This window comes from Calonectris borealis, chromosome 7 (genome assembly GCF_964195595.1).
Source record: "Calonectris borealis chromosome 7, bCalBor7.hap1.2, whole genome shotgun sequence".
Taxonomy (NCBI): Eukaryota; Metazoa; Chordata; class Aves; order Procellariiformes; family Procellariidae; genus Calonectris; species Calonectris borealis.
This window is the reverse complement of record NC_134318.1, coordinates 25,624,078-25,647,642: the sequence shown is the minus strand read 5'-3', so window position 1 is coordinate 25,647,642 and position 23,565 is coordinate 25,624,078. Positions and strand designations below refer to the sequence as shown.

At 39.3% G+C, this 23,565-nt stretch overlaps 2 protein-coding genes and 1 long non-coding RNA gene across 4 annotated transcripts in view; 1 reads left to right on the top strand and 2 right to left on the bottom strand.

The window, feature by feature from the left end:
- The window catches only part of PLCE1 (phospholipase C epsilon 1), a 139,569-nt gene extending 134,487 nt beyond the window's left edge, over positions 1-5,082 (top strand). Inside the window, exon 32 of the mRNA XM_075154696.1 lies at positions 882-5,082. The gene's annotated coding sequence lies outside the window, so the exon portion shown is untranslated. The remainder of the gene's footprint in view (positions 1-881) is intronic.
- LOC142084266 (uncharacterized) lies at positions 398-5,977 on the bottom strand. Its single transcript, XR_012674301.1, has 2 exons — positions 5,792-5,977; positions 398-512 (listed from the first exon to the last, which is right to left on the bottom strand). It is a non-coding gene; the product is annotated as an uncharacterized LOC142084266 (long non-coding RNA).
- Positions 5,978-6,044: 67 nt separating this feature from the next.
- On the bottom strand, positions 6,045-23,432 carry NOC3L (NOC3 like DNA replication regulator). Of its 2 annotated transcripts, XM_075154694.1 has the most exons (21): positions 23,356-23,432; positions 21,678-21,885; positions 21,133-21,259; positions 18,679-18,836; positions 18,510-18,566; positions 17,353-17,483; positions 16,557-16,718; positions 15,696-15,789; positions 15,310-15,485; positions 14,964-15,092; positions 14,370-14,501; positions 13,905-13,985; positions 13,207-13,307; positions 12,655-12,727; positions 12,514-12,577; positions 12,355-12,426; positions 11,185-11,366; positions 10,831-10,959; positions 10,080-10,177; positions 8,174-8,258; positions 6,045-6,567 (listed from the first exon to the last, which is right to left on the bottom strand). In XM_075154694.1, the coding sequence occupies exons 1-21, from the start codon at positions 23,362-23,364 to the stop codon at positions 6,436-6,438; spliced, it is 2,400 nt and encodes a 799-aa protein (XP_075010795.1). In that variant the 5' UTR covers positions 23,365-23,432; the 3' UTR covers positions 6,045-6,435. The 2 variants fall into 2 exon arrangements, with proteins under 2 accessions (XP_075010795.1, XP_075010796.1); XM_075154695.1 differs by lacking the exons at positions 6,045-6,567; positions 8,174-8,258 and adding an exon at positions 9,776-9,910.
- Between the last annotated feature and the right edge of the window lie 133 nt (positions 23,433-23,565).

The following is a 23,565-nucleotide window of genomic DNA, read 5'->3' as shown; positions in this document are numbered from 1 at the left end:
CTTACTATGGCATTTGCTACAGTGAATCAGAAAGGTGTGAAGACTGGAGTTTTACCCACTTTCTTTGCCTATTTAAAAAACAAAACCAAAATGTTGCATCCTGGTTGATTTTATAGTATGCATTTTAATCAACTAACTGTGCTTAATTAACGATGTCCTCTCTTGCTCTGGGCTAAAGTAAATAGAAGTATCCAGTAGAGCTGCTGTTATTTTTTATTATATGCATATAATAAAATCACCAGGATTGACAATCTCCTTTTTAGCTAAAATAAGTTTATAGTGTTAATTTCTCTGTGGAAATTTTGCCAGAAATGTTTGAACATTTTTACTATCCTTTCTGTATCTCTTCAATTTCTTCCATCTTGCTTGACTTAAAACAACAAATGAAATACGCAAGGTAAGACCATCCCGTTTATATGAAGATAGTACATGTAACTTGTCCACTGATGTACACCAGATATTTGCATAGTGCTATTATAGCATTGAGATACCATCTGAGAAGTTACAGCTCACTGTAAATGAAGAAGAAATCTTTCTCAGTGTTGATAATCCCATCTCACATACGGCCAATTTAATATTACATTTTTCCTTCCACATACACCTAATTATTAAAGCATTATCTGACATGCGCTGTTATACTACTGCTAAATCATTATATTAACAATTCAAATAATTTCATTTGCAAAATATTTCAAGTATGAAGGGACAAATTTGATACCTTATTTCTAGGCTACTATAAAAACCCTAAGTCATCAAAACAGTCTGAATTCAATAAAAGCAAAGTAAATTGTGGAAAGATGCCAGTCACATACCCTCCTCTTCTGCATTTATTCTTTCATTTTTTTGAAAACTGGAATTTAAATCACTGAATGCTTCTGCAGTGCCTTTGAAGGAACCTGCTGCGGTCTGAACTGGTCAGCAATTACCTGCCCTGTGCTACAGATCCTTAATCCAGGCAATGCTGCTGGATTAACATCCAGAATCCGGGAATCCTAAGTGGGATGTCGTAGTTTGGAAAGATGCCTGCCAGCTATCGGAAGATTCTCCTCTTCCCATATCTTCACATCTGCAGATTCTCGATAGGCGGATGAAGAAGTTTTCTTGGACTGTATGTTGTAAACAAGCATGTGTTGTCACCCTCCCCTTTTTAAACAAAGGATAATTTTAGCTAGTTGCCTCTAGGGAAACCGAAGGGAGAGAACCAGAGTGTTCTTTCATGTGTATTATATTAAAATAATGCACTTTTACCTGAAGATTTCTGTTAAACACTGTGTTAAGTAACTGTAAAGAGATTTAAATATACTGTAACTTCCTTCACATATCCGTTTAACTTTGGTGAATATACACAAAACGCTCAAATTATTTATGGTTTATCTACTTTAACAAAATAATGTACAAGAGCTAAATATACCTAACTGGTAGTGATACTTTGACAAGGAACAACATTTTCTTCTTATAAATTCTAGTTTTCCAGGCTTGTGTTTAAAGAAAGAATATTTATTACCGTGTTCCAAAGTACATGCCATTGTATAATATATTTATCATATACTATTACTTAGAAAATGCAGAATTTTTACCTCTCTCTGGATTTAGAGGAAAAAATGTTTGAACTTTTCTGGTTGTTTCTTTTCAGCACAAGAAGTTTAATACCCAAAACTGACCAAACTCAAAACAATGCATTGATAAATGTAATTAACATTTCAAAATACATTTTTCCGTACAGTCAGGAAATGTCTTTTTACTTGTTTGTTAAACCCAGAGAGTATAAAGAACTCCTAGATTATAACTCTTGACATTTTTGTTTACATAGAAACACTGTTGTAAAGTTTTATGTTTGCTGAATTCATCTTTTGATATTTAAATTCGTTGTGGTTGTCTCTTTTTTCCTCCATGGGAGTTATTAATGTGCTTAGTTAGTTAAAACAATCCATACCAACTTACAGGGGCACAAATGAAACAATTGCTGAAATCAGTCATCCTTTTGATTTCCCACATGAAGTGTATCTGTGGTGAATAAATTGCTCTGCACACATTTTGTGTCCCTAGAGCAATCCCTAAACAAAGCGTTTCAGTTACCTGGTGTGACTAAATCAAGAAATCCATTAATACAGGGAGTGATTCATGCACTCAGTTACTCCACATCAACTCGAGCACAAAACGCTGCTGCTCCTGGGAGAAGCTGCATCAGGCAAAGACTAAAACAGCAGTGTAACTAAAATGAGGTTTACTTTTGATAGTGCAAGGACGAAAGGGAAAGAAGTTACAGGCAGTAGTCCCATGACAACCAACATCTCCCCCAATAATTAGAAAATGAAATAAAAGACAGCAAAGTCATTAATTGGCATATATACAAGCAGACAGAACCTGCATTCTGTCACCAGAAGCTATGAAGCTATAGCTTTCACTATACACTACAGAAAATTCCTATAAAGTAGCCATTACCAAAGCAAAAAAGTGCCCTCTTGAGGTCATTTCCAGCTTCCAAGGAAAATAACCACAGACACGCAAAAAAAAGTCAAATTTCCCTGTGGCATGGCCTCCCAGAGACCATGCACTTCCCACTGCGTATCATCAGTACTGATGCAGCAGAACAGCATTTTGCAATTCAGCAGACGTGATCCAATTCAAAACCCAACCACCTCCTAGCTCAGCCTCTTCACGCAAGCATTACCAACTCTAACTGCATAGCCAGCCCCTGTAAGAATGAGGCGTGCTCTCTCCTTACCCCACGACCATGGCACGTGCATATGTGCATAATGCAAGACTGATACTGAGTAAAATGTTGGCAGTGACAACTTACCTATAGTTTTATATGCACAGTTTGCTTCGGAATACTTTGGAATTACTGGGAAATACTTACATTAACCTACTGCACAATTCAACTAATGCAACTTTTTTTTTTTTCCCTTTTTTTTTTTTTAAATGTTAGTTTCATTCTCTCTGTTATTTTAACACAATAGCAGTTTCCCATCTCAAAGAATTTTTTTTCTTTCAGTCTTTTTCTGGCATTTTAGGAAAAATACTTTCCTAGAGTTTGCCCTTACCTATTTGGCTTTTTTTTGTTGTTGTTGTTATATTCAGCTGCACTGAAAATACAATTCTTAACATCACCTATAGTATCATAGTAGTCTGGAAGACACGCTTGCTATGTCATTAGATTCAACATAGAAAGTTATTACACCCATGTCATCATCCATTAATGGCCTTCTGTCACGCAGATTTAAAAAGAAAAAAAACACCCTGGGAAATTAAGCAACAACGGTAGCCACGTTACACTGTGTAACAGAGGTCTAACACTAGCCTGAAGTCTAGTGCCAATTTAAAAACAGTAGTTTTGTACTATTTCTACTAATGATTTTCTAGCTGTGGGAGTAGTTTATTAATATAAGTATCTTTCTCATCAATCAAGGTCTAAAGCTGCTCTTGCTGCTGTTTATCATGGTGCAAGATGATAGCAAAATATTTGGCTTTCTGTTAAAAAAACCCAACTTTATAGGCATGTTATACTGTTCCAGTATTTTCATTAATGTAGATATAATCACTTAATTTCAAGTTTAAGTATTGGTAAACATCAGAGTAAACTTTTGTTGGTGAGATGTGGTACATTTTCGGGTGAAGTCAGAAAGGAATACAGTATCCTTCCATTTGTGTTAGTTCTAAATATCCTAATAATGACAATACAGCACCGCTTGAAGCATTAAAGAAGGCGTTTTTTTGTTAACTTTTGTGAAAGCCCAGTTAGACAGATTTCTTATTATTCCTGAGTTATTATTCTAATAGGAAAGTTTATCCTGCTTAGTCACAGATTTTATTTCTGCAGGAATACCTGTCCACACGTTCCTATGATAAGACTGACAAAATAGATTTGTCCCTTTCTGTGCTTTTGGCTGGGCACAGACATCAATTAGGAAAATACATTCATTTTTACATTACAAACTATTTACAGGAAGCAGCTTCCAGGATAAAGTCTGAAAGAAAGGAATGTAAATAACCAACACCTTCCAGAAACCTGCAATCTCTGAGTGGTAGCAGGCCTCATGCTGAACAGTTTACAGGTGGAAATCTCACGCTCTGTTGCCTATTGGCAAAAATACAGAAGTATTTTATTCTATGCTATTTTAAAATCACTGTTACTCTTCTACCAATTCCTTATATTTTCCTTGCGTAGCATGTGCTGCTTGCAGTGGTGTGACTGTATGGGACAGAAGTTGGGCAGCCGCAGAAACTGGCCACTCAGTGCTACTCAGTTTGCAGGAACTGGGGCACGCCAGGAGGTACTTCCTATTGCCTGAAGGGTTTCCTGTTTCTATCTTACTAATCCCAAGTTTAGCAGTTAGAAGAATAAAAAATACTAAGTCAGTTTTAATTTTTAAAACCTAGTCACATTATTTTTATTGCTACAAATATTACTAGATGAAGTATCTCAATAGCCGTCTGCTTCTAGAAATCACGTGCTTTCAAGAATTAAAGACTTTAACATGGAAATATCTAAGTATTTCAAGAACACATTCTCTTACATTCATAGTTTGTCTTTAAAAAAGAAGAACTTGCTGGTAGCTTTGCATTTCAGTGAAAGGTTGAGTCTGCAGCTTCTGAAACTGAACTGTCTGTTCTGCTCTAGCTCTCCAAATTCTTCAGCTAACATTTGGTTTTTAATCACTGGCGGTTACTAGTCCACTATAAAACTCAGTTTACTTTTAGGGTAGCCCACTAAATGTAATGACAGTGGTGTTTTTCCTGTCTGTGATAAATATTTTGTAACTTCAATAGTAATACACATTTGGCAGAGTTAGCAAATTAAACACAAAAATCAATAGCAGTAAATAGATTTTGCTCCAATACACATATAGGATATTTCAGAATGACTTAATTGTACAGTTGTCTTCCTCTGCCTTTTAAAGCATGTCGAAGTGTTCTGACAATGCAACATCACTATGTGCCAGTCTTTTTATTGTTTGGAAACTATGTAAAATGAACAATTTTAAAAGTGACTTTTCCACCTGGACTATTTTCTCTCTGCTGACTTGAAGAATAAACTTGTATTTGTATATGTTGTAAAAAAAATAAATGGTTTAAGATGTTGACTATTTGCTTTTGCTTTACTGAACTGACAAAAGTACCAGCAAATAGCCCTCTTGGAATTTTCAGAATTTAAATCACATCCATATTTGCAACCACTTAACAACTAAAAAGAACTACTCAAAAGCTATGGGAATGGCAACCTAAAGAGACAGAAACACATGTATTACCATCAGTATTATGTAGGCAGTTTTGTAATCTACATAGTAAAATATGCATTTTCTAATCCATTAATAGATAGATGTCTATTCCAAAAATGTTTGTGAATTTATGTTTAACTACTTGAAATTTGGTGAACTAGTCTGATTAACACTAAAAATGTGTATTAAAATCAAAATAAACTACTTATAAAACTATCTAAGAACCATAAATCAGGATAAAGGACTAAATACCCTAGAGAAAAGGAAATATTTTCTCATTATTGTAAGAAGCTTAAGCAAATTGAACAAAAGCTTTGCAAAACTTACTTACAACATGTATCAGTATCACATCATAGACTAAACACTCCAAAATGTACTAGCTGCCAGACAGGGACAGCCCACCATACTCCCCCGTAGAATGGAATTCACATAAAGCCAATACTTTCAAGTTATTTCATGTATTTTACTTTCTGTTTGCAAAGCCAATGTGCAGCTGAAAAGGGATTCTAAAACAACCAGGCAATAACTAATATTTGGGGAACGAAGATTAAAAAAAAGATTTAAATTCTTACCTTGAATTTGTCTAGTATTCTTGACAGCGATGGTTTATTGAAGACATTGTAGTAGAGCATTCAATCATGATGATAGTTCAGAACTGGAATTCAGTAATCTCAATTTGCCAATACCAAGATTCATCAGAAGGAAAAAAAAAAACACCAAATGCAAAATCATTTCAAGATAAAATAAATGGTTAGGAGACATCGGAAGAAAAACAGAAAAAATGCAATACATATTCCACATCTCCAGGTATCTTAAACATCAAGGTCAATATTACATTAAAATTTCCAAAATATTTATTAATTTATCAACACAACCCAGTGATTTCTCAGAAACACATGTCTATATTCTGTTATAAAAATCAGAAAATACATAAACAAAAAATACTATAATAAACAATTTTAAAATGACCTGGTTTTGTGTCTGTCTAAATTACTGATGTGACTGTTCATTGTGGTTCCCAAGCCCCGAGAACATGGGCTCGGTGGTCAGTGGAGAGGCCTTGTAACTCTGTGTGAAAAAATGCTGTTACATTTTTTGTGTGTTTCTATATTCAAACAAAAGCCTACTTGAATTCCTTTAATGATGAGTGGAAATTTCTTTCAGCCAATCTTTCTCCACAATTAAGAAGCCAACTGAACATGATTGATAGACACATTTATGACAGGGATGATTCCTTCAAGTGTTTAGCAAAATCCAAGGGTTTGTGAACAACAGTCTCACTGATGTGTTGTTGAAGCTGTTTGTTTAGCTCTTCATCTATAAATGAATCCATCTGTGAGAATGTATCCTGAAAATTACAAGATATTAGTTGCATTACTATACAAGGCCAGTATGTGTTTTCCATACATAGCTTAAATTAGCAGTCCTGTTTCTCTCCCATGCCCCCGGTCATCTAGACCAGACCTATGGAACTAGCTCATGTATATCTGGCCTGCCCCTAAGTTTCACTCGGCGAGCAACAAAGCAATGTGTCCTTCATAAGCTCACGTTTTTCGTGAGGATTTTTTGTTTTGCTGTAAACTGGGCTTTAGAAGAATACCCTGGCTCAGGGGATCCCTTCTGGCTGCAGCCAGACCTGGCGCCCTCCACTCTTCCCTGCTGCTCAGATGAGGAAGGTCATGCACATGATTTATACCTCCCTGTTAAAGTCTTAACACTCACATAGTCGAGTACTTTGTGCGCTCAGGGAGGAATGAGACCCCCTCTTCAGTGGTGCACACTAAAGAGCACTGAAGAAAACTCCAATTCAGAGCTTCTGTCAACGGGGGGGGGGGGGGGGGGGGGCGCGGAAGTGCTGACAGACAATGGCAGCATGGCACACAGAGAAAAACATGCAGGACATATAGGGTAAAACTTAGATACTGCCAAAATTTGTTAAAATGAGCCAAACAGAGAGTAGGCAAGACCCCAAGGAAGTTTTCCCAGTTATGTCCATTATAACCACCTATGGACAGTTTATTCTCTCTGTTATCTTCCTCCTTCATTGTTTCTGCTACCTTAAAGAGCTTGTGCAGTTCCTTATTCAAGCGCTACACAATACCGCTCTTATCTGCTGTTCCCAGCCGTGTTTTGTCAGAGCTGCTAAGCGCCCTAGCAGGACAGACGTGTCAAGAAGTCATTGTAAAAGGACAGAATAAGTAAGTACAAACACATTTTTAGAAGTTGCTACTCTAAAATGGAAAAAAAATTGTGCTCTCAAGGCTTTAATTGACATTACTGAGTTACAGATTGGAGGCACTAACAAGGTTAATAGGTTATACTGTTTTCATTAGGAAGAAAATTAATTATCACTTTTTAAAGGACCCACCACTCCCTGGACATTTAATGGAGGTTGGCATCTGGAACACATCCAGTGCTGAGCATCTAAAAAGTATTCACCCATTTCTCCTCTTTATGCATTAGCTCTTTGTTCCCTTCAAATTTACACTTTAAAGCTATAAACTGACATTAATGGGGATCAGTATCCTTCCACATACTGAATCAAAGGCTCTGGAAATCCAGCTGTCCTGCCAAGTACCCACACTGGGGAAAGAGAACTGGCTTTTTACTACTGCTTTTTGAACAAACATAAGTTCATCATTACAGAAGAGGGACAAGAAATTTGCACTGAACCACTGCAAAATGCAAAAGATAAGTAAAACAATAGTTACCACATTCATCTTGCTATCTTAACTGGTGCTATAGGACCTGGAACTATGCATACAGCTTTTCTTCCTTCTTTATAGTCAGTGCTATCTTATGCCAGTTAAAAAAATACTTGACACAGAAAGTACAGAAACCAGAAAGCCAAACCAAGTGTGCTAATGCCTGGGCACTGCATAGTGAGCCAGCAGATACAGGTTGTATTGGTATATCATGTGGTTAAAAAAGGACACAGAGAGATGAGATGGTACCTTCCTTCTGGCTGTTACTGACGCAACAGGAGGATTAAAGGTCATTCCTCTCATACTGTATGCCTCAAAAAGTTCTGTAGCAGGCCTATAGCAAAAACCACAGTGAAAGAAAAATGGCATTAGATAAATTTCTAAATAATGTATCACCAAACCAAGAGCAGCTTCTCCACACACATGCCATTCACACCCTCCACCATGCTTTAAGAGAACTCCTGAGAGTAATGAGCATCACCTGGAAAAGATCAGAATCCAGCTGGGGAACAATGCAAGTAAAAGCAAGTAAAATGTGTCTAAGTACTCAGTTGGGGGACAGAAGAAGAAATGGGAGACAAGAAAACTGTTCTGTCGGTTTGCCAGCGCTCCAAGCAGCCACTGCTTGCCCTGGACATACTTGAAAAAGTTAAAAAAGTATGTGGATAAAGATTACCTAGCTGATACAATCTGCCTGCATTTCCAACTGTTCCTTACCGAAGGGTTTTATAAAAACTAAGCGGCCATGGGAGAACCATGACCATCACATGGGAAAAGAACTGGTTAAAGGACAGGAAACGAAGGACAGGAGTCTATGATCCGTTTTTGCAATGGCAGGAAGAAACTATGGATTTCCAGGTCTGCGCCAGGACCTGTGCTTTTCAACACACTCAAAGATGAGCTGGAGAGTACCACGTTATTTGCGGTAGTAAGAATGAGCTGCCTGTGAAGAACTGCAGATAGACTGTATGAGATGGTCAGTAAAATGGCAAATGAAATTTAGTGGGGGAAAAAACAATCTCAGCATCACATAAAAACAATAGGCTCTGAGCTGACCACTATCACTTAAGGAAAAAAAATTGTTGCTATGACAGATACTTTCATGGGATTGAGACCTTAATGCTGTTGGAGTTGGAAAGAAACAGAACAGAATAGAATAGAAAATAGTTACATCAGTGTATAAATCCACAGATCACCCACATCTCAAATATTGCATCTGAGTCTCCAATTTCCTCATCTTGAAATACTTGAATTCGTAGTAGTTCAGGAACACGCAACAAAAATGATGAAAAGTATGGAACAGCTCCTGTCTTGGCCAGATCCCTTCAGCCAGAAGAGATGGTAGACGGAGGGACAGTATGATAGAGGTCTACCAAGTCAAGAGAGGCACAGAAAGAGTGTATTAGAGCAGACTGTTCATTTCGCCTCCCATGGCAAGAACCAGGGACTGTTAAATGATGCATGCTGGCACCAGGTTCAAAACAAAAGAAGGTAGGTCTTAACGTAATGAGCTGTGGACTCACGGAACCCTTACCAAACAATGCTGTATTTGCAAACTGTGTGCTTTGGTTCAAGGGACACTGAACAGTTTCAAAAAGAATTCCATGAACAGGTACTAAACAGAAAATGGTATCAGGGTCAGGAAATCCACCAGGCTGAAACCAGTCGGAGGCTAGGACGCTGCTCAGAGCATGTGTCTTGCATGCTTGCCTGTTTTCACTCTTCCTGAGGCACCTGCTTCCAGCCGCTGCTGAAGACAGGATGCTGAACGAGATCCTTAGCCTGAACCAGGATGGCTGTTCTTACATTTTAACATACTATGGACCTTATGCTGCAACTTGGTTTCCAGTTTACACTGGACAGCCACGGTTCAGTGATCCTGATCCATATTCACATCAGGGCTGCTGATGCAGATATTTTGCTCCCATGGGAAGAAAGCACACTGCACTTTGAGATTTTTACCCTTGTCACAGCCTGGCAACAAGCCTCAAAAAAAAAAAAAAAAGAAAAAGGCAGCCAACATTCTGTACTGGCAGAAGAACAAAGAAAGTGAGTTTGAAGAACAGAATCTTAATTTAATGGGTAATTATTTTTAGGGATTCCTTTAATAAAGTAGGAGCACTACTTTTAAAAACAGAACTGTGTGATAACTCACCTTTGGCTCAAATCAAGTGAAAGAGCTCCTGAGCCTTCAGTTGGTGCTCCAACAATAAGGTGAGCTGCAAATTTCTGCACTGTTGGATGATAGTGTCTCTGAAAGAAAGGAAGAAAGAAGGCAGCTGACTGAGGGATAAAGGAACATGTATTTATCTATGGATTCTCACATTTATTTCCATTTCAGTAAGATGGAAGGTTCTGCTTTTGTTTTAGATAGAGAAAGTAAATCATAGAGCACCCCAAATCAGTCAGTTTCTGGGGCTAAGTGAATGAGAACATTAGCCATACATTTATTCACTAGTATGTCATACTGTGAGCATAACTCTCCACAGTTAATCTAACTCCTACTCCCAGAAGGCAGGAGAAAGGGCAGAGGAAGCCCTTCTCAAGCCCCAAACTCTAAACCCTGGCTGGAATGACAGACCAAGGTGTCAGTTGCTCCCTGGAGAAGGGCTGGACTACAAGGGAACTTAACAGATTGAAAAAGCCTCCAAAGGAGTCTTATTAGGCAACTTGCAGTAAGATCCAGTGTGGTACTAACATACAGGATGTGTAACATCCCCTTTTGAGCTCATTCCTTCCCTATACCACTGTGCTGCTGTTCCTCTTTGTATGGAATAGGCTCATGTGGGCCAGATTTGATTGATGAGACTGAAGACCTCTGTTCTCTATTTGTGTAAAGCCTATAAACATTTAGCAGCTATTTACTGCTGACTTTTACTTCTCAAATCACTCAGCTACTCGCTAACCTGCAGTAAATGCAGCTCCCACAGAGCCGTGTTCTGAGCATTGCAATGCTCTGGTTCATCTAGTTCTGGAAGGTAAACTCCGCTGCCTTGAGATTCATTGTCTAGTAAGAGGTCCATCCTTGGGAACGTCTGCAACACACAAAAAAAGGACTGAGTTGCTTATATTACACGTCCAGTTATAACATGGTTAAGTTCAGGATTCATTCCATGTTATTCATTCTCAGCAGCATTTAAGGATACTGTTTTCATCATTCTTGCTTAAGATGCTTCAAAATATTTTGCATAAAATCAGTTTACCAAAAAATTCAGTAAGCTTTAACCAGTGAGCTAAAAATTCCAAGAAGTAAAACTTACTTGCATTAATACCCTGCTTGTTGCCAAGATCCCAACGCTGGAGTTCGGAAGTACATGAAGAGCAAGCGTGGAAAGTCGCTTTAGGAAAGCAAGAGCTCGTTGCTGGGAAACTTGCTTTCTCCGCTTGGCAAACATGACATCCAGGCACTGGAGCACAATCCCTATATCATCATTGGTACCACCTCAAAAGCAGAATTTCATACAAAGAGTAAATAACCATTTCAAAGAACATACGGCTCAATACTCTGCTATTGACTGTACACTGGAACCTGAGAAATAGCATGAAAGCTAAGAGGTTCAAACACAGCACTAATGTGATACAGACATAAACATCCATCTTTTTTTGGTAAAAATAGTCCAGCTTTGAACAGAAAAAATGTATCAGTGTTTCTACGCTCCTTTCTAAGTAAATGTTTGTTCCATCAAAAATGTCTAAACATTAGAAGCAGTCAGTGTTTTAATCCTAAGTACATTCATTATATCACTTTTTATAAACTGTTAAACGGTGCAAAGATTTAGTCTTTTACCCATCCGGAATTGTAGAACGTTTTTTCTCAATCTTTCCTCCTTAGTGAATACAAATTTATGAAGTTAATTAAAATTATGTTAATTTCAAACTTTTTAAGTATCTTTTTTTCATAAACTATTCAGCTTCTCAGAATTATTAGAAAATCTAGATTTAGAAAATTAGAACATCAGAATTATAAAAATCAGAAATATAAACCAGAAGAGTTTAGAAAACAGAATTTAAATTGAAATTATTGTTTAAATTATGTTAGAAAAATTAGAGATTTTTCTCTATTAGAGAAAGAATTAGAGAAAATAGAGAATTTTTAAATTGCCACTGAAAGAAACAATTATAAGGGAGTCAAAAAACTTAAACTGAGGACAGGATAAATACTTATCCAAGATCACATACTCAGCATTCCCTAAAGAAATAACATGATTAGAACCTTGTACCATGTATTGCAATAATACTTCCAGTATTTGTACTGCAGTAGTGCAATGTGCAACTTGAGAAAAAAGTAGATTAAAACAGACAGTAATCTTTTCAGAACTCAGATATCGTAAAACAACTGTAGTTTATTAACACTGTATTAACGCTATGATACCAAACAAGCAGAATAAACATTATCTAGGTAAACAGTGAAAATAAGAATCTGGAGTTACCTGCATGTAGGCTGAACAGTGTCTTGTAAAGATGTGTGTAGAATTTCATTGGATCAATGTTAAGAACATCACCTATTAACACAATCCCAAATAAATATATTTACTCCATTAATTTATCAGACAATATTAAACAAAAGTTTGTTTTTAAAGTTCTCTTACCTTGACCAGAGAGTATATGAAAAGCACTGAGAATGCAATGAAGACTCTCACGATAGCTTAAACCCTAAGAATACAAAAATGATTAAGTACCCAAAAGAATATAATTTTAAGAAAACTGTAATAAAAGTAAGCTCAACTTACCCCAGATGCAATAAGAGAATGAAGGACAATCAACAGGTCATCAAAAAATTCCACATTTATCAGATGAGCAAACCTTGAATCAAAGAGATTTTTATTTTTAAGCTACAGACATTATCTGCAACTGCAGTTCAAAGTATTTTGAATTGCCAAAATCCGCACCTCAAAAGCAGAGCTAAATCAAGTGCTGAACATGTATTATCTTCACATAGATGGATGATTCAGCCCCCAGCTGCTAATCACGGCTTCCCTATAGCACTAGAGACATGCTCGTGTTCTTCAGGAAGTAATCAGACAAAATAATGGCATACATCACACCCTGCTGTGTTTGCATCACATCAATTCTATCATGGGAAATTTCACATCACATTGAAATGTTTTTAGAAGTAGGTTAAAACTTCAGCAGAGAAATAAAAAGAGAAATAAAAGAATTTCAACAAATGTGTTGGCGACAGTCTTCTCTCACTGCTTAGAAATCCCTTTCAAAGTCAAAAATCCCTTTAGTGCTTTATGTCTTTTCTAACACACACAAAAGAAGGTGGAATCAATTCTTACTTTGCAAGACCTTCTAGCACAGCTGGCAGAAGTGGAGACTTCTGAGCTTTCTTCAAGATTCTAAAGTAAGTTACAAATACAATATTCAAGGTCTCTGTGTGCTGAAGAAAACAAAACAAAATAAAATACTTAAGCATGGAAAACAGACATTTCTACTTCACTTAAACTCAATTGAAAATGCTCTTCTCTGTCCAAGCCTGCACTCAGGCCTTCCAAACCAGCCCTGGCACTGCCATCTCGGCTCTTCTTATGCTGAAAAGCTCAATTTCTGCTCTCCTGCTCCCTACTCTGTCCCCTCACCCTCTCCTAGTGAAACAGCCTCTTTTTCCCTCGGTCCATGCTAGCCACACTCCTCCTTTGCCTAAAGGCCACTCTGAGAGGCTGGTAACAACCATTACATAGTGCCACATGTAACAGGAACAGGGCACCGGGAGGACATATGTCAATGGATTCAGATACCTTTTTGTGAAGAAAACAGAAGGAAATAGGAATGGTTAAGTTGGCTTTCCTGGATAAACTGAGAGGGCTTGGTTTACCAAAACCTAGACCTCTGGCACAGGCAAAATGTTTGTAAGCTGCCAATATTATCCAGAGGTGTGGAATGCTGACAGGTTGGGATGGAGGGGAGACACTTGGTTATGAAAGGGTTAGGAGCTGCTACTTCGCAAAAATAGGAAAATAACCTCTAAATTACTTACCAGCTTCAGTTTTTTTTCTTTACTTTCTGACGCTTCTGCTTCCAAGAGTTCTCGTTCCAGTTTCTCTTCTGCTTTCTTCCACTGAAAACATACAGTTGATTTTAAGACAACAGATTAAATGTTTCCAACCAGCCTGGATATCCAGGTTCCAAAGATACCCAGAGAACAAATCTTCCATGCTTGGTGAGTTGCTTAAGTCACCCTGTGATGCCACAGGGTAACCTACTTGGATATATTCCTTCCTATCAGAAACAACCAATCAAAGGCATTATCAATACCAGAAAGAGAAAAAAATTAGGAAGATAATTAAATTCCCTGTAGAACCTCATAAATATTCAAGTACAACGCAAACACTAATCACCGATGCTGAGAGTTAACAATGGCAACAGGAGAAGTGCAATCATTGCTAGAACAAATTGCTACATAAAGTCACTGAAGTAGAGCATGAGAAAGCACACGTCATACCTTTCTCTGCATTCTTGAAAGATTTTTTCTTTTCTCTTTGTAAGTCATGAACTTTTTCTTTGGTGCAATGTCTTCAGAATCTTTTTGTAATTCTACTTCTTTAATTCTTAAGTGAAGAAATACTTTTAACACCTATTGTAAAATAAAATAAATACAATAAAGGTGATCCACAACAGAGGAACAGAGAGGGTAAGAAATCCTGAATTCCATTCAGGCTAGTGGGCTTTGCTGGTCAAAGATTATTCTGTTTACTCCCCTCCTGTTCCTTCATATCTGTATCTCTCATCTCTGCTCCCAGTTCCTTCCCCAGCCCTGTCCATTTCTACCCATTCCTCCATTTGCCTCTCTCTCTTCAAGTTTCCCTGCCTGACTTAACCCATGTCTCTGTTCAGAGCTGATCTCCTCCTCCCAGTCTCCTTTCCCTGCCCCATATCTCTCTTTCTAACCCTCTGGCTCAGCCCACTCCTAAGCTGCCTGTGTTTTGACAGAGTGAGGAAATTCTGCTTGTCTGCAGCCAGCAGCTGCACTAACTTTCAGATTTTTTTTAAACCATTGACAGAAGAAAATTGTGTAGTACAACAGAAAGACTCTTACCTCTGGTCTGACATCGTAATTTCTACCCCTGATAAGGCCAGAAATGACCTTAACTACACCGAGTGAAGCATAGCCCAACTTGTCTTGTTTAAAGAGCTTCTTAACTGCCTCAAAGCACAGTTCAGAAATCTGAAAAGTGAATTCAAACAAATTCTTCTGTAAAGCCAAGTCTACGACAACATCTAACTGATAATACTGATGGTATTTACTAATTAGAAAGTGGACACACCCTGTAAAATAGCGAAAAGATATGGCCACAGGATCTGGATATTGTGGAATAAAGCTCAGAAATAGATTATTTTTCATGCAAAACAAAAACTCTTTCCCTAATCAGAAAATCACTTACCATTTTTGATGCATCATTCATGAGCGGAACAATGAGAACAATAATGTTGTTGTGGAAGTTAAAGTGGGGCAGGGCCACAAGCAGCTCACACAGACACTTCACTGCAATCTCTGCTAGACCTTTATATGCTTTTAATGAGATGACATTGCTTTTCTTCAACTTCCTTTGTTTCCAATCTGCACAAAATACTTTTAGTGATTACTGTTCAGAATGTAGGGAAGCTTCTAAATATTTACATTTTTAGTTATTGCAGACATTCTCCTACAATCGTATATGAAACAGTACTTGCATGAAAGACAGCAGGTAGCATTCAATCAGAGGAGGTTAACTGTGATGCTGCAAACAATTTTGCATTTACTACAAAAAATGGAAGGTGTTGACTGTACCTTTAATTGTTTGTTCCAGATTTTCCAAGTAAAATTTATACTGGCTCACAAGGCCTTCTTCAAATTCTCTCAGTTTCTGAGTTTCTTTTTTAACCTGTAAACATAATGCACATGAAATTTTATTTGGAGAGCTAAATCCTGAAATTAGCCAGTGATGAGAAAACCCCGAAGTTTTAAAACAAATTATCAGATATCTAAGTAGTTTTTTCTTCTAGACAGACATTCCTAGAAATGTATTAAAAATAAATATTTCTACATATTTCTCTACACGTTCAAGGCTCAGAGGGCCTTTTCCAACTAGGCTGATTTAATTTATAAGTACTGAAGTGAAATTTGTAACTAGATGTTATTTTAAAGCCATAACTCTAAACTGCACTACCTATATTCAAGAAACCTTTTAAAGAATTGGTTAAAAACAAGCTCCAGGAAACAAGTTATTCTGCATTTGTTCAGCAAATTATCGAACACATTACACAGAAATCTGTGCCAGTTAGGTGACAATTTTGCATAATTTGCTTTCTTTCTAGTTCCCTTCAGTGTGACACAAAACACCGTCTTATTCTGAGGTTTCTGATGAAAGTCACACAGGTTTGGTATGCTACTTTCATATACCATTTTTTCCCCTCCATTACCAGCATGTCACTGACTTATTGAAGGAAGCAGTTAAGAATTAAAGGTTCAAAACATAGACCTCTGCCCCTGAAAGTGTCACGGCTTCAGAATTTCCACAAGTATTTGTGTATTTGTCACCCTTTGCTCAAAACTATAAATTCATATTAAACAAATCAGTATTAGTATTTGGCATAACTTAAAAAAATCTGAACTACTCACAATACTCTATAAAGAAATTTGGTATTTCACCTTGGTAGCCTTTTCTGCTTCAGTCAGAGGCCGAATTTTGTAAGAAGGTGCAATATCTTTGAATATCTCCATCAAAGAAACCATGACCAGCTTCCGAACAATCACAGCCACATTAGGATCCTGTTCCATCAGCATGGCACGCAGCTCCTTCAACTTTTTAATCTGATTAAGAAAAGAGGCAGACAAATTCAGCTGAAGATCACCCACAAACCAATGTACAAGCACAATGTACATTTCAGCAAAAGTTTGCCACATGAAACATGCCTCATTTTTAAATAGTAGAAAGAGAAAAAAATTAACTCAGCAGTTACTCAGACTCTAGTTAGCACTGCATAAAAAGCCAAGAAATGCTGGATATCCCAACAAAATTTTTTATCTTGGGAATGTTCAAACTACCCTGCTATTACAAATTTGCACAGAATTATTGCAAATTACTAGCATATCCTGAAACATTGAGAACTGTCAGATAAACCCTGAAATCAGAGCTTAAATAAGGGTCACGCTTAAGAAACAAGGTAGTTTGGACAGGAAATACCACAGACAGGAACAAATTAAAATTGGACAGAGCAAACACAGTCACCTGGATCTTCACCTGATTCAAATCCTTTGTACCAACCTACGGCAGCAGTTTCACTGTTTGCCATGCCCTGAGAAGTGATACAACTCTGACCTTTTTCCTTATTCTACTCATGTATTTTTCTGCTTTTGCTATTCTTTCGTCACTTCAGATCTTTCTTTATTGACTTACTGCACAACACAGGCACACATACATGCATGTTAAGTAAATGCTACCTACATTGTTGTCTGGCTCAGAGAGAATGGCCGATGCTAAGGCAGCTATGTGCATCTTCCTTTCCTGCAGCTTTTGCCTCCTTTGGGCAGCCATTTCCTCAGGAGTGAGAACAGGCAGGGGTTCTTCATTAAAGTCTAGCACAAGGTGTGAGAGTTAGGAAGGAGGTCACTAGGGAAGCCGCTTAACAAATACCACATTGCAAACTACAGTTCCATATACTGCATTTCAGATGGGTACCGCGATAACACCACACAAGAGTAACACATGCAGTTCCACAGTAAAAGAATGATCTTACTAGAGCTTATATTAACCCAGAGATTAATTTTTGCTCCACTCCAAAACCTTACGCTTGCAAAAAGAAATGGACCAAATGTTTTTGAAGCTGCAAATGGTATTCCCCAAGTACAGTGGGAACATATAAACTCAACATATGACCCCAACCGTGCCAAGAAACTGCAGTGCTCTGCAACTTGCAGCAAATTATTCACCACTTTTTCTTTTAGAAATACAATTGTTTTAGTTGCATTTTCTGAGTATTATTTTGCTACAAGTATGTCCTTCCTCAACTTCAGATTATATTTAGAGAATAATGACCCAGAAGTGGCAAAGTTACAACTCAAATGTTATTTGAATATGACTCTTAACTGGATAGCAAACTGCAAATCGAAACCCAAATTTCCTGGTATTCTGATGTTTTAAGTAAAGAATTTCAAAGACAAAGACAGACACTCAAAAGCCCACAGAAGTGTGTGTCCTGAACTGCATTTCAAAATGATCTCAGAGTAATCAAACTGGAACCACAGCATATACTCTTTAAGTAAGACCAAGATTTCCCTTCTCACTAGCAAAGATGACACAACTGATATAAGAAACTCCATGCAAACATCAGTTCCAGGTGAAAATCAACATAATTTTAAAGAAAGAGATTCTGAAGCCAGCCATTCCTCAGGTCCTGGGATGCTAACAGGTAAGAAAGCAAGCTCTGAATCACTGTTATGCTTTGGGGGCAACATGGTAATGAACATATTCAAAACCACCCTAAACAAAATACACTTAAATTACAAACTTCCTTAGGGAATAGCAAAGTACTCTTCGGATACATCAGTGATTTGGAAACAAAAAAACCCCACCAGCATAAAGTAAACATGAGGTTTTATTACCCTCTGCTTCCTCCATTTCTTCTGTATCCTCTTCTTCATCCTCTGCAACATTGAGAACTGCAAAAATAAGAGTGTCTAGTGTCAAGCATGTAATAAACACTGTGGAATTTTAAAAGAATAAATTATATACATCTTGGCTACTATACGGATGCCGCAATCTGTGTCTCACCTGGCTTTTCCATAGTTTGGGGAATAATGCCACCTTTGCCTTTGATGGGGAGCAGATGGATGAGTTCTTTTTCTGGCTCAGTCTGCATACGTCTTGGCACCTTCTCATATTTGTCAATCACACTTTCATGTTTCCGTTTTTTGACGTGAACAGGTTCACTGAAAAATACAAGGCAAACTAAATGAATTAGCCATCTAAGCAGACATGAACCATGTATGACAGTATACTAGCTGGATTAAGTGTCCACACTCAGAAAAATAAATAATGGCCGATCTTATTAAGTGGAATGTTTGAGTGTGTTCACCATTTACAGCACCAGTCACCATACTCAATCAAACAATGTTAATGTGGATCTGTACAGGATCTTTGAATTCAGGACAATACATTGCTTCCCATCTCCTTTTTATAGGAAACTCAATGTGAAATGAGCAAAGACAAAATGAGATTTAGTTAATCTGGCAGGTGAGCCAACTTCATGAATTTTGAATTGTTGGCATATGACTGTAAACACACACATGCATGCAAAATGCTTGCATTGATTTTGAATTTACAAAAACAATTAATTAAATGGTGTAACCACTTATAGTACAGGCACACTATGAAGTGTGTTATCTGTTCATCTTATTAAAAAACTAAGGCCAGGGATAAAGAATCACATTGTTGAAGCCACATGGTCTGTCTTATAATAGGAACACTGCTTTTGTTCTTATAAGGGGCAGTTTCAACTATGGACATCTGAAGGACTCTGAAAGCTCTGGGCTCAGAGACTGCTAGGCTTCACAAAGTAAAAATCACTTGTATGAGAAGTAGTTTTATATTCCAGAGTCTACCCAGATTCCCTGCACACACGACACAGTCACCCTACACATGCATTGTAAGGACGGTGCACCAGCCACAGTCTTGCTGTCCCTGTGCAGATCAAACTTTCCCATGTACTCAAATCGTACTCAACGAGCACAGGAATTCTACACGTCTGTGATTGATCTGTTGAGCAGGAAGAAAATACTGCTGCTGTGAAAACAAGGGAAATTCTGGGTCACACTAGACATCTGGAAACCCTAGTAGTAGCTGATGGGTTTTGAGATGGCGCTGCTCCCATTCATGTAGCAGTAAGGGACTCAGGGACCCTTCAAAGTAAAGCAACAGTGAACACATCAGATGAAGCTTGTAAAAGCAAACATCCTTTGGAAACATGATTTCACCCCGAAAATATTAAAAATTTTGGAAAACAGTAAATGAAATACAAAAATGCAAAATAGAAACTATTAAGATCTCACCACAGCCTCTCTCTCACCTAGGCCAGAGTGCTGTTTTGCCTGCCTCCCTCCCCACTGTGCTCCTCCCCTGCATGAGCAGGTGCCTTGGCACGGCTGAGGCTCACTAAAAACTTAACCCTGAGCAGTCCTGCCGTGAAGGACTCCTCCAGCAAGCAAGCAGGACTAGGACCCTCTCACTGGACAAACAGTCCAGTGTCTCCCTTAAGATGCCCCACAGACTCGCTCTCCCCTACCCTGCCTTGACTTCCCAGGCGACACTTAACCAGGATGTGATAATGAGCGGGTCAGCGCACATTTTTATTTATCCCTACTCCATGTCAACTTTTACCACTACTGCTATCACTTTTCTGCTCTGCTCACTGGGAAAGCCTGTATCACACCCCACTCTCCAAGGCTAACAGAAATAACACAGTGTGGGGTACCACCCTTTCGCAGGGTATGTTCCTACTCTGCACATAAGTATGTAAGAATGTAAGCATTTAGTCCGTGCTAGTATGAACATGTAATTTGTAAGTGAGATAATATTTGACCACTGCTTAAGAATAATTATAGTTGATCAGAGTAAAGCAGATTAAAAAGACAAATTCTCCAGTTTAAGGGAACACTATGAAAGGAGCTAAAAGCTAGTAACAGTAAAACAGGTAAAAGAACAACTATCCTTCTACGTATTTCATTGTGAACTCTACCTAACACCTTGCTCCAGAAAGCTGGTAACGAATTTTTTGTATGAATGTTTTGGTGTTGCACATGTTTACAGGCATGGCTTCCAGAACCCCCCTTTTTTTTTTGCCCTTCACACACAGCAATTTGCAATGCAATACGAAAGTATAGTGGCCCAAAGTCCAGAGAACATCCTGACTACTCTATATAGAAAAAAAGACTCTGTACACGGATTAAAGCATTTCTTTCAGTTTGAGGAATGCTACCCATCTCACAGGAAGGAACACTGTGCAGAAACAGTATCCTGAAGGTCAGGCAGAGCAGGTGAATGTACTGATACACATCAATACGTTAATACTGAATGTACTGACAGACTAAGGAAACACTAAACTGGAACTGCAAAGAAACAACAGCCTGAAAGTGACCTCCTGATATATGTATTACATTACATATTAGTTACATATTAACCACACAAAGCTGAATTAGTATGAAAAGTAGACATCACAACAACACTCACTTTGAAGAAAGATCTCTGGTTAAAAAGGATGCTTTTTGAGCCAAATCCTCCATTAATTTTAAGTCATCTTCATCCATCATGTCCAGTGGAAGAGCATCTTCTTCCTCTTCTTCTTCCTGTTTTTCAGCTATTTTAGAAGATGATGTGTACAGATTAAGATCCTGTACGTATATTCACACTTGAAAACCTAACCCTGCCTACACCGTGAGACCATTTTACACCCTACTTCAACCTTGAGCTCATCAACCTTCATGCATGTGTTTTGTGTTATCCCAGAAAACTGCCCCTTTATTGTGACATCCAATAATGATTAGAGCAAACACATTTCTACCATCTCCAACAGTCAGATCTTGTTGCCAGAACGGCTAAGTTTTATATTTTTCATAATTCTCCTTTTCTTTCCTTTAAACAAGAACAGCAATTATTTTTACACAGAAAATGAAATGTTGTTTCATTGATACATAATTTTACAACATGGAGCAGCAGGATATTTAGTAACCCTCACACCTTTTCGCTGACAAAAATAATTCTGAGCAAACACTTACCAACTTGTTTTTTCTTGCATTCTTCCAATGGAAAAGGTTTTCTAGAGATAGCATCTCTGACAGCCTCCCTTAGCTTCTTTTGTTCTTTTCGATACTTCTTAGCAGCACTCTGCTGCTTGTACTGTTTATTCTTTAATTTGTTGTCAAGTTTTATTTTACTAGTTCTCAGTAACTTACGAAAGCTTGGAACTCGTTTTGTGTTTTTTCTCTAGGAAACAAACAGAAAATACAAGTAACTGACATGTTCATAGTCTTTGTGAAATTTATTTCACTGTTTCATATCTCGTATTTCTATCAGGGCTGAAGAACATGTTTCTTCCAAATGGTATCATCAGTTAGCTCCAAATTTACCCAACTGTGTTAAGTTTTTGAAAAAAGTGACAATTTTTTTTATAAACCCTATGTCCACCACTTTCAGGCACATGAACACTCCAAGTATGGTAAACAGATTGTTAGGGCACTGTTCTTTGCTCTGTGTGCTCCCAAGCACTCTGTCTCCTCTCTTTGCGCTGCCGTTCTTCCCCAGCTGGATAAGGTTAAGAGAGTCTGGTACAAGCCCACAGCCCCAGGCAAATGCCCTCCTGCAACACACTTCCCCATGCTGAGCTTTGGCTCTCTCCTGTCCCAAATTCTCCATGACCGGTAGATGCACGAAGAGACAAGGCTACCCACTGCAAGGCTCAGAACAGCATGATGCGTAAGCTGTGTACGTGTTACAGGTGGCGAAGTTCAGGGAAAAGAGGGCTCAGGGAAAGCCCAGAGGCGCAGATCAATACAGGCACCCTGTGCCAAAACCGCAAAACACTCCCAGGAATGTTCAGTATGGAAATGGATGCAGACCAGCTTCCCTACTGAGGGGCATGGGAATGCAAGGGCTGCGGAGGGAAAACAGGCCATTGTATTGAGTTCTGGTGGTAGTAGGGGGTGTCCCTTTGGTAAGGGGACAAGCGGCTGGAATCTGGAATTTCTGCCAGTGCACCTTTATCTTCTCTTTTTAGATTTGACTACTAGGAAAGCGCTGAAGAGACAGAAGCAACACTGACGCTCGTCCCTACGCCATGCACACAGCACCGTGAGCTAGAACGGCTACAGCCAGCCATGCCCGTGCCTGGAAGTCGGCTCGGACTCCGCTGTTCCTCTCCTGACGCCACCTCACAGCCCGAGCGCTCCTCAGCAGGTCCCGCTGCAGACCACCCCGCTCGCTATTAAAGCTCCGACGCCACGCTCCCCGTTACAGCGAACGAAGGTGATTCATTTCTCCTCCCATGCCTTAGCTGTGGCAAAATCACCTTCGAGAGGGAAGGGGCGAAGGTGTACTCTGCCGGGGACCCGCCGCTAAAGCGCGGGGTGCTGCCCGCTCTAGGCACGCCGCATTTTACCACCCGCCCCCCGACGCTCGAAGTTTTGTCGTTTCCTGCAGCCCCGCGAGCGCACGGGACAAACCCGCTCGGCCCGAGGGCAGGCGGAGCCAGCACAGGAAAGCAGCCTCCTCCCGAGAAGCCGGCGGCGGAGGCCCAGGGGCCGCCCCCCACAGCGCCGCACCGGCCGGGCCGCCAGGCCGCCACCCTGTCAGCCCAGCCAGGCGCGCCCCGCGGCAGCACACGGGAGGCCTGGGCACCGCTCCTCCGTCCCGCCCGGCCCCGCGGCCCGCCAGCCGCCCCCCCACCGACCGTCCTACCGGCTTCATGGCGGCGGCCCCGAGCGCGTGCTGTGCCGACGACGGGCAGCGGAAGCGCCGGGAGAGGGTGGGGCCGAGCCGAGCCCCCCCCCCCCGCCCCGCGCGGCCGCAGCCACAGCGGCCCCTAGCGGCGGAGGGCGGCAGCCGTTGGTGAGCGACAGAGGGGCGCCTGCTCGGGCAGGGAGCTGCTCCCGCTTCATAAATAGATAA

Excerpts from the sequence above, each read along its gene's own strand:
- NOC3L (XM_075154694.1), bottom strand. Across the intron at positions 14,502-14,963 it reads ATTACGATGTCAGACCAGAG|GTGTTAAAAGTATTTCTTCA; the intron begins GTAAGAGTCTTT and ends ATTTTACAATAG. Across the intron at positions 8,259-10,079 it reads TCACTTGATTTGAGCCAAAG|GCCTGCTACAGAACTTTTTG; the intron begins GTGAGTTATCAC and ends TTTTTGCTATAG.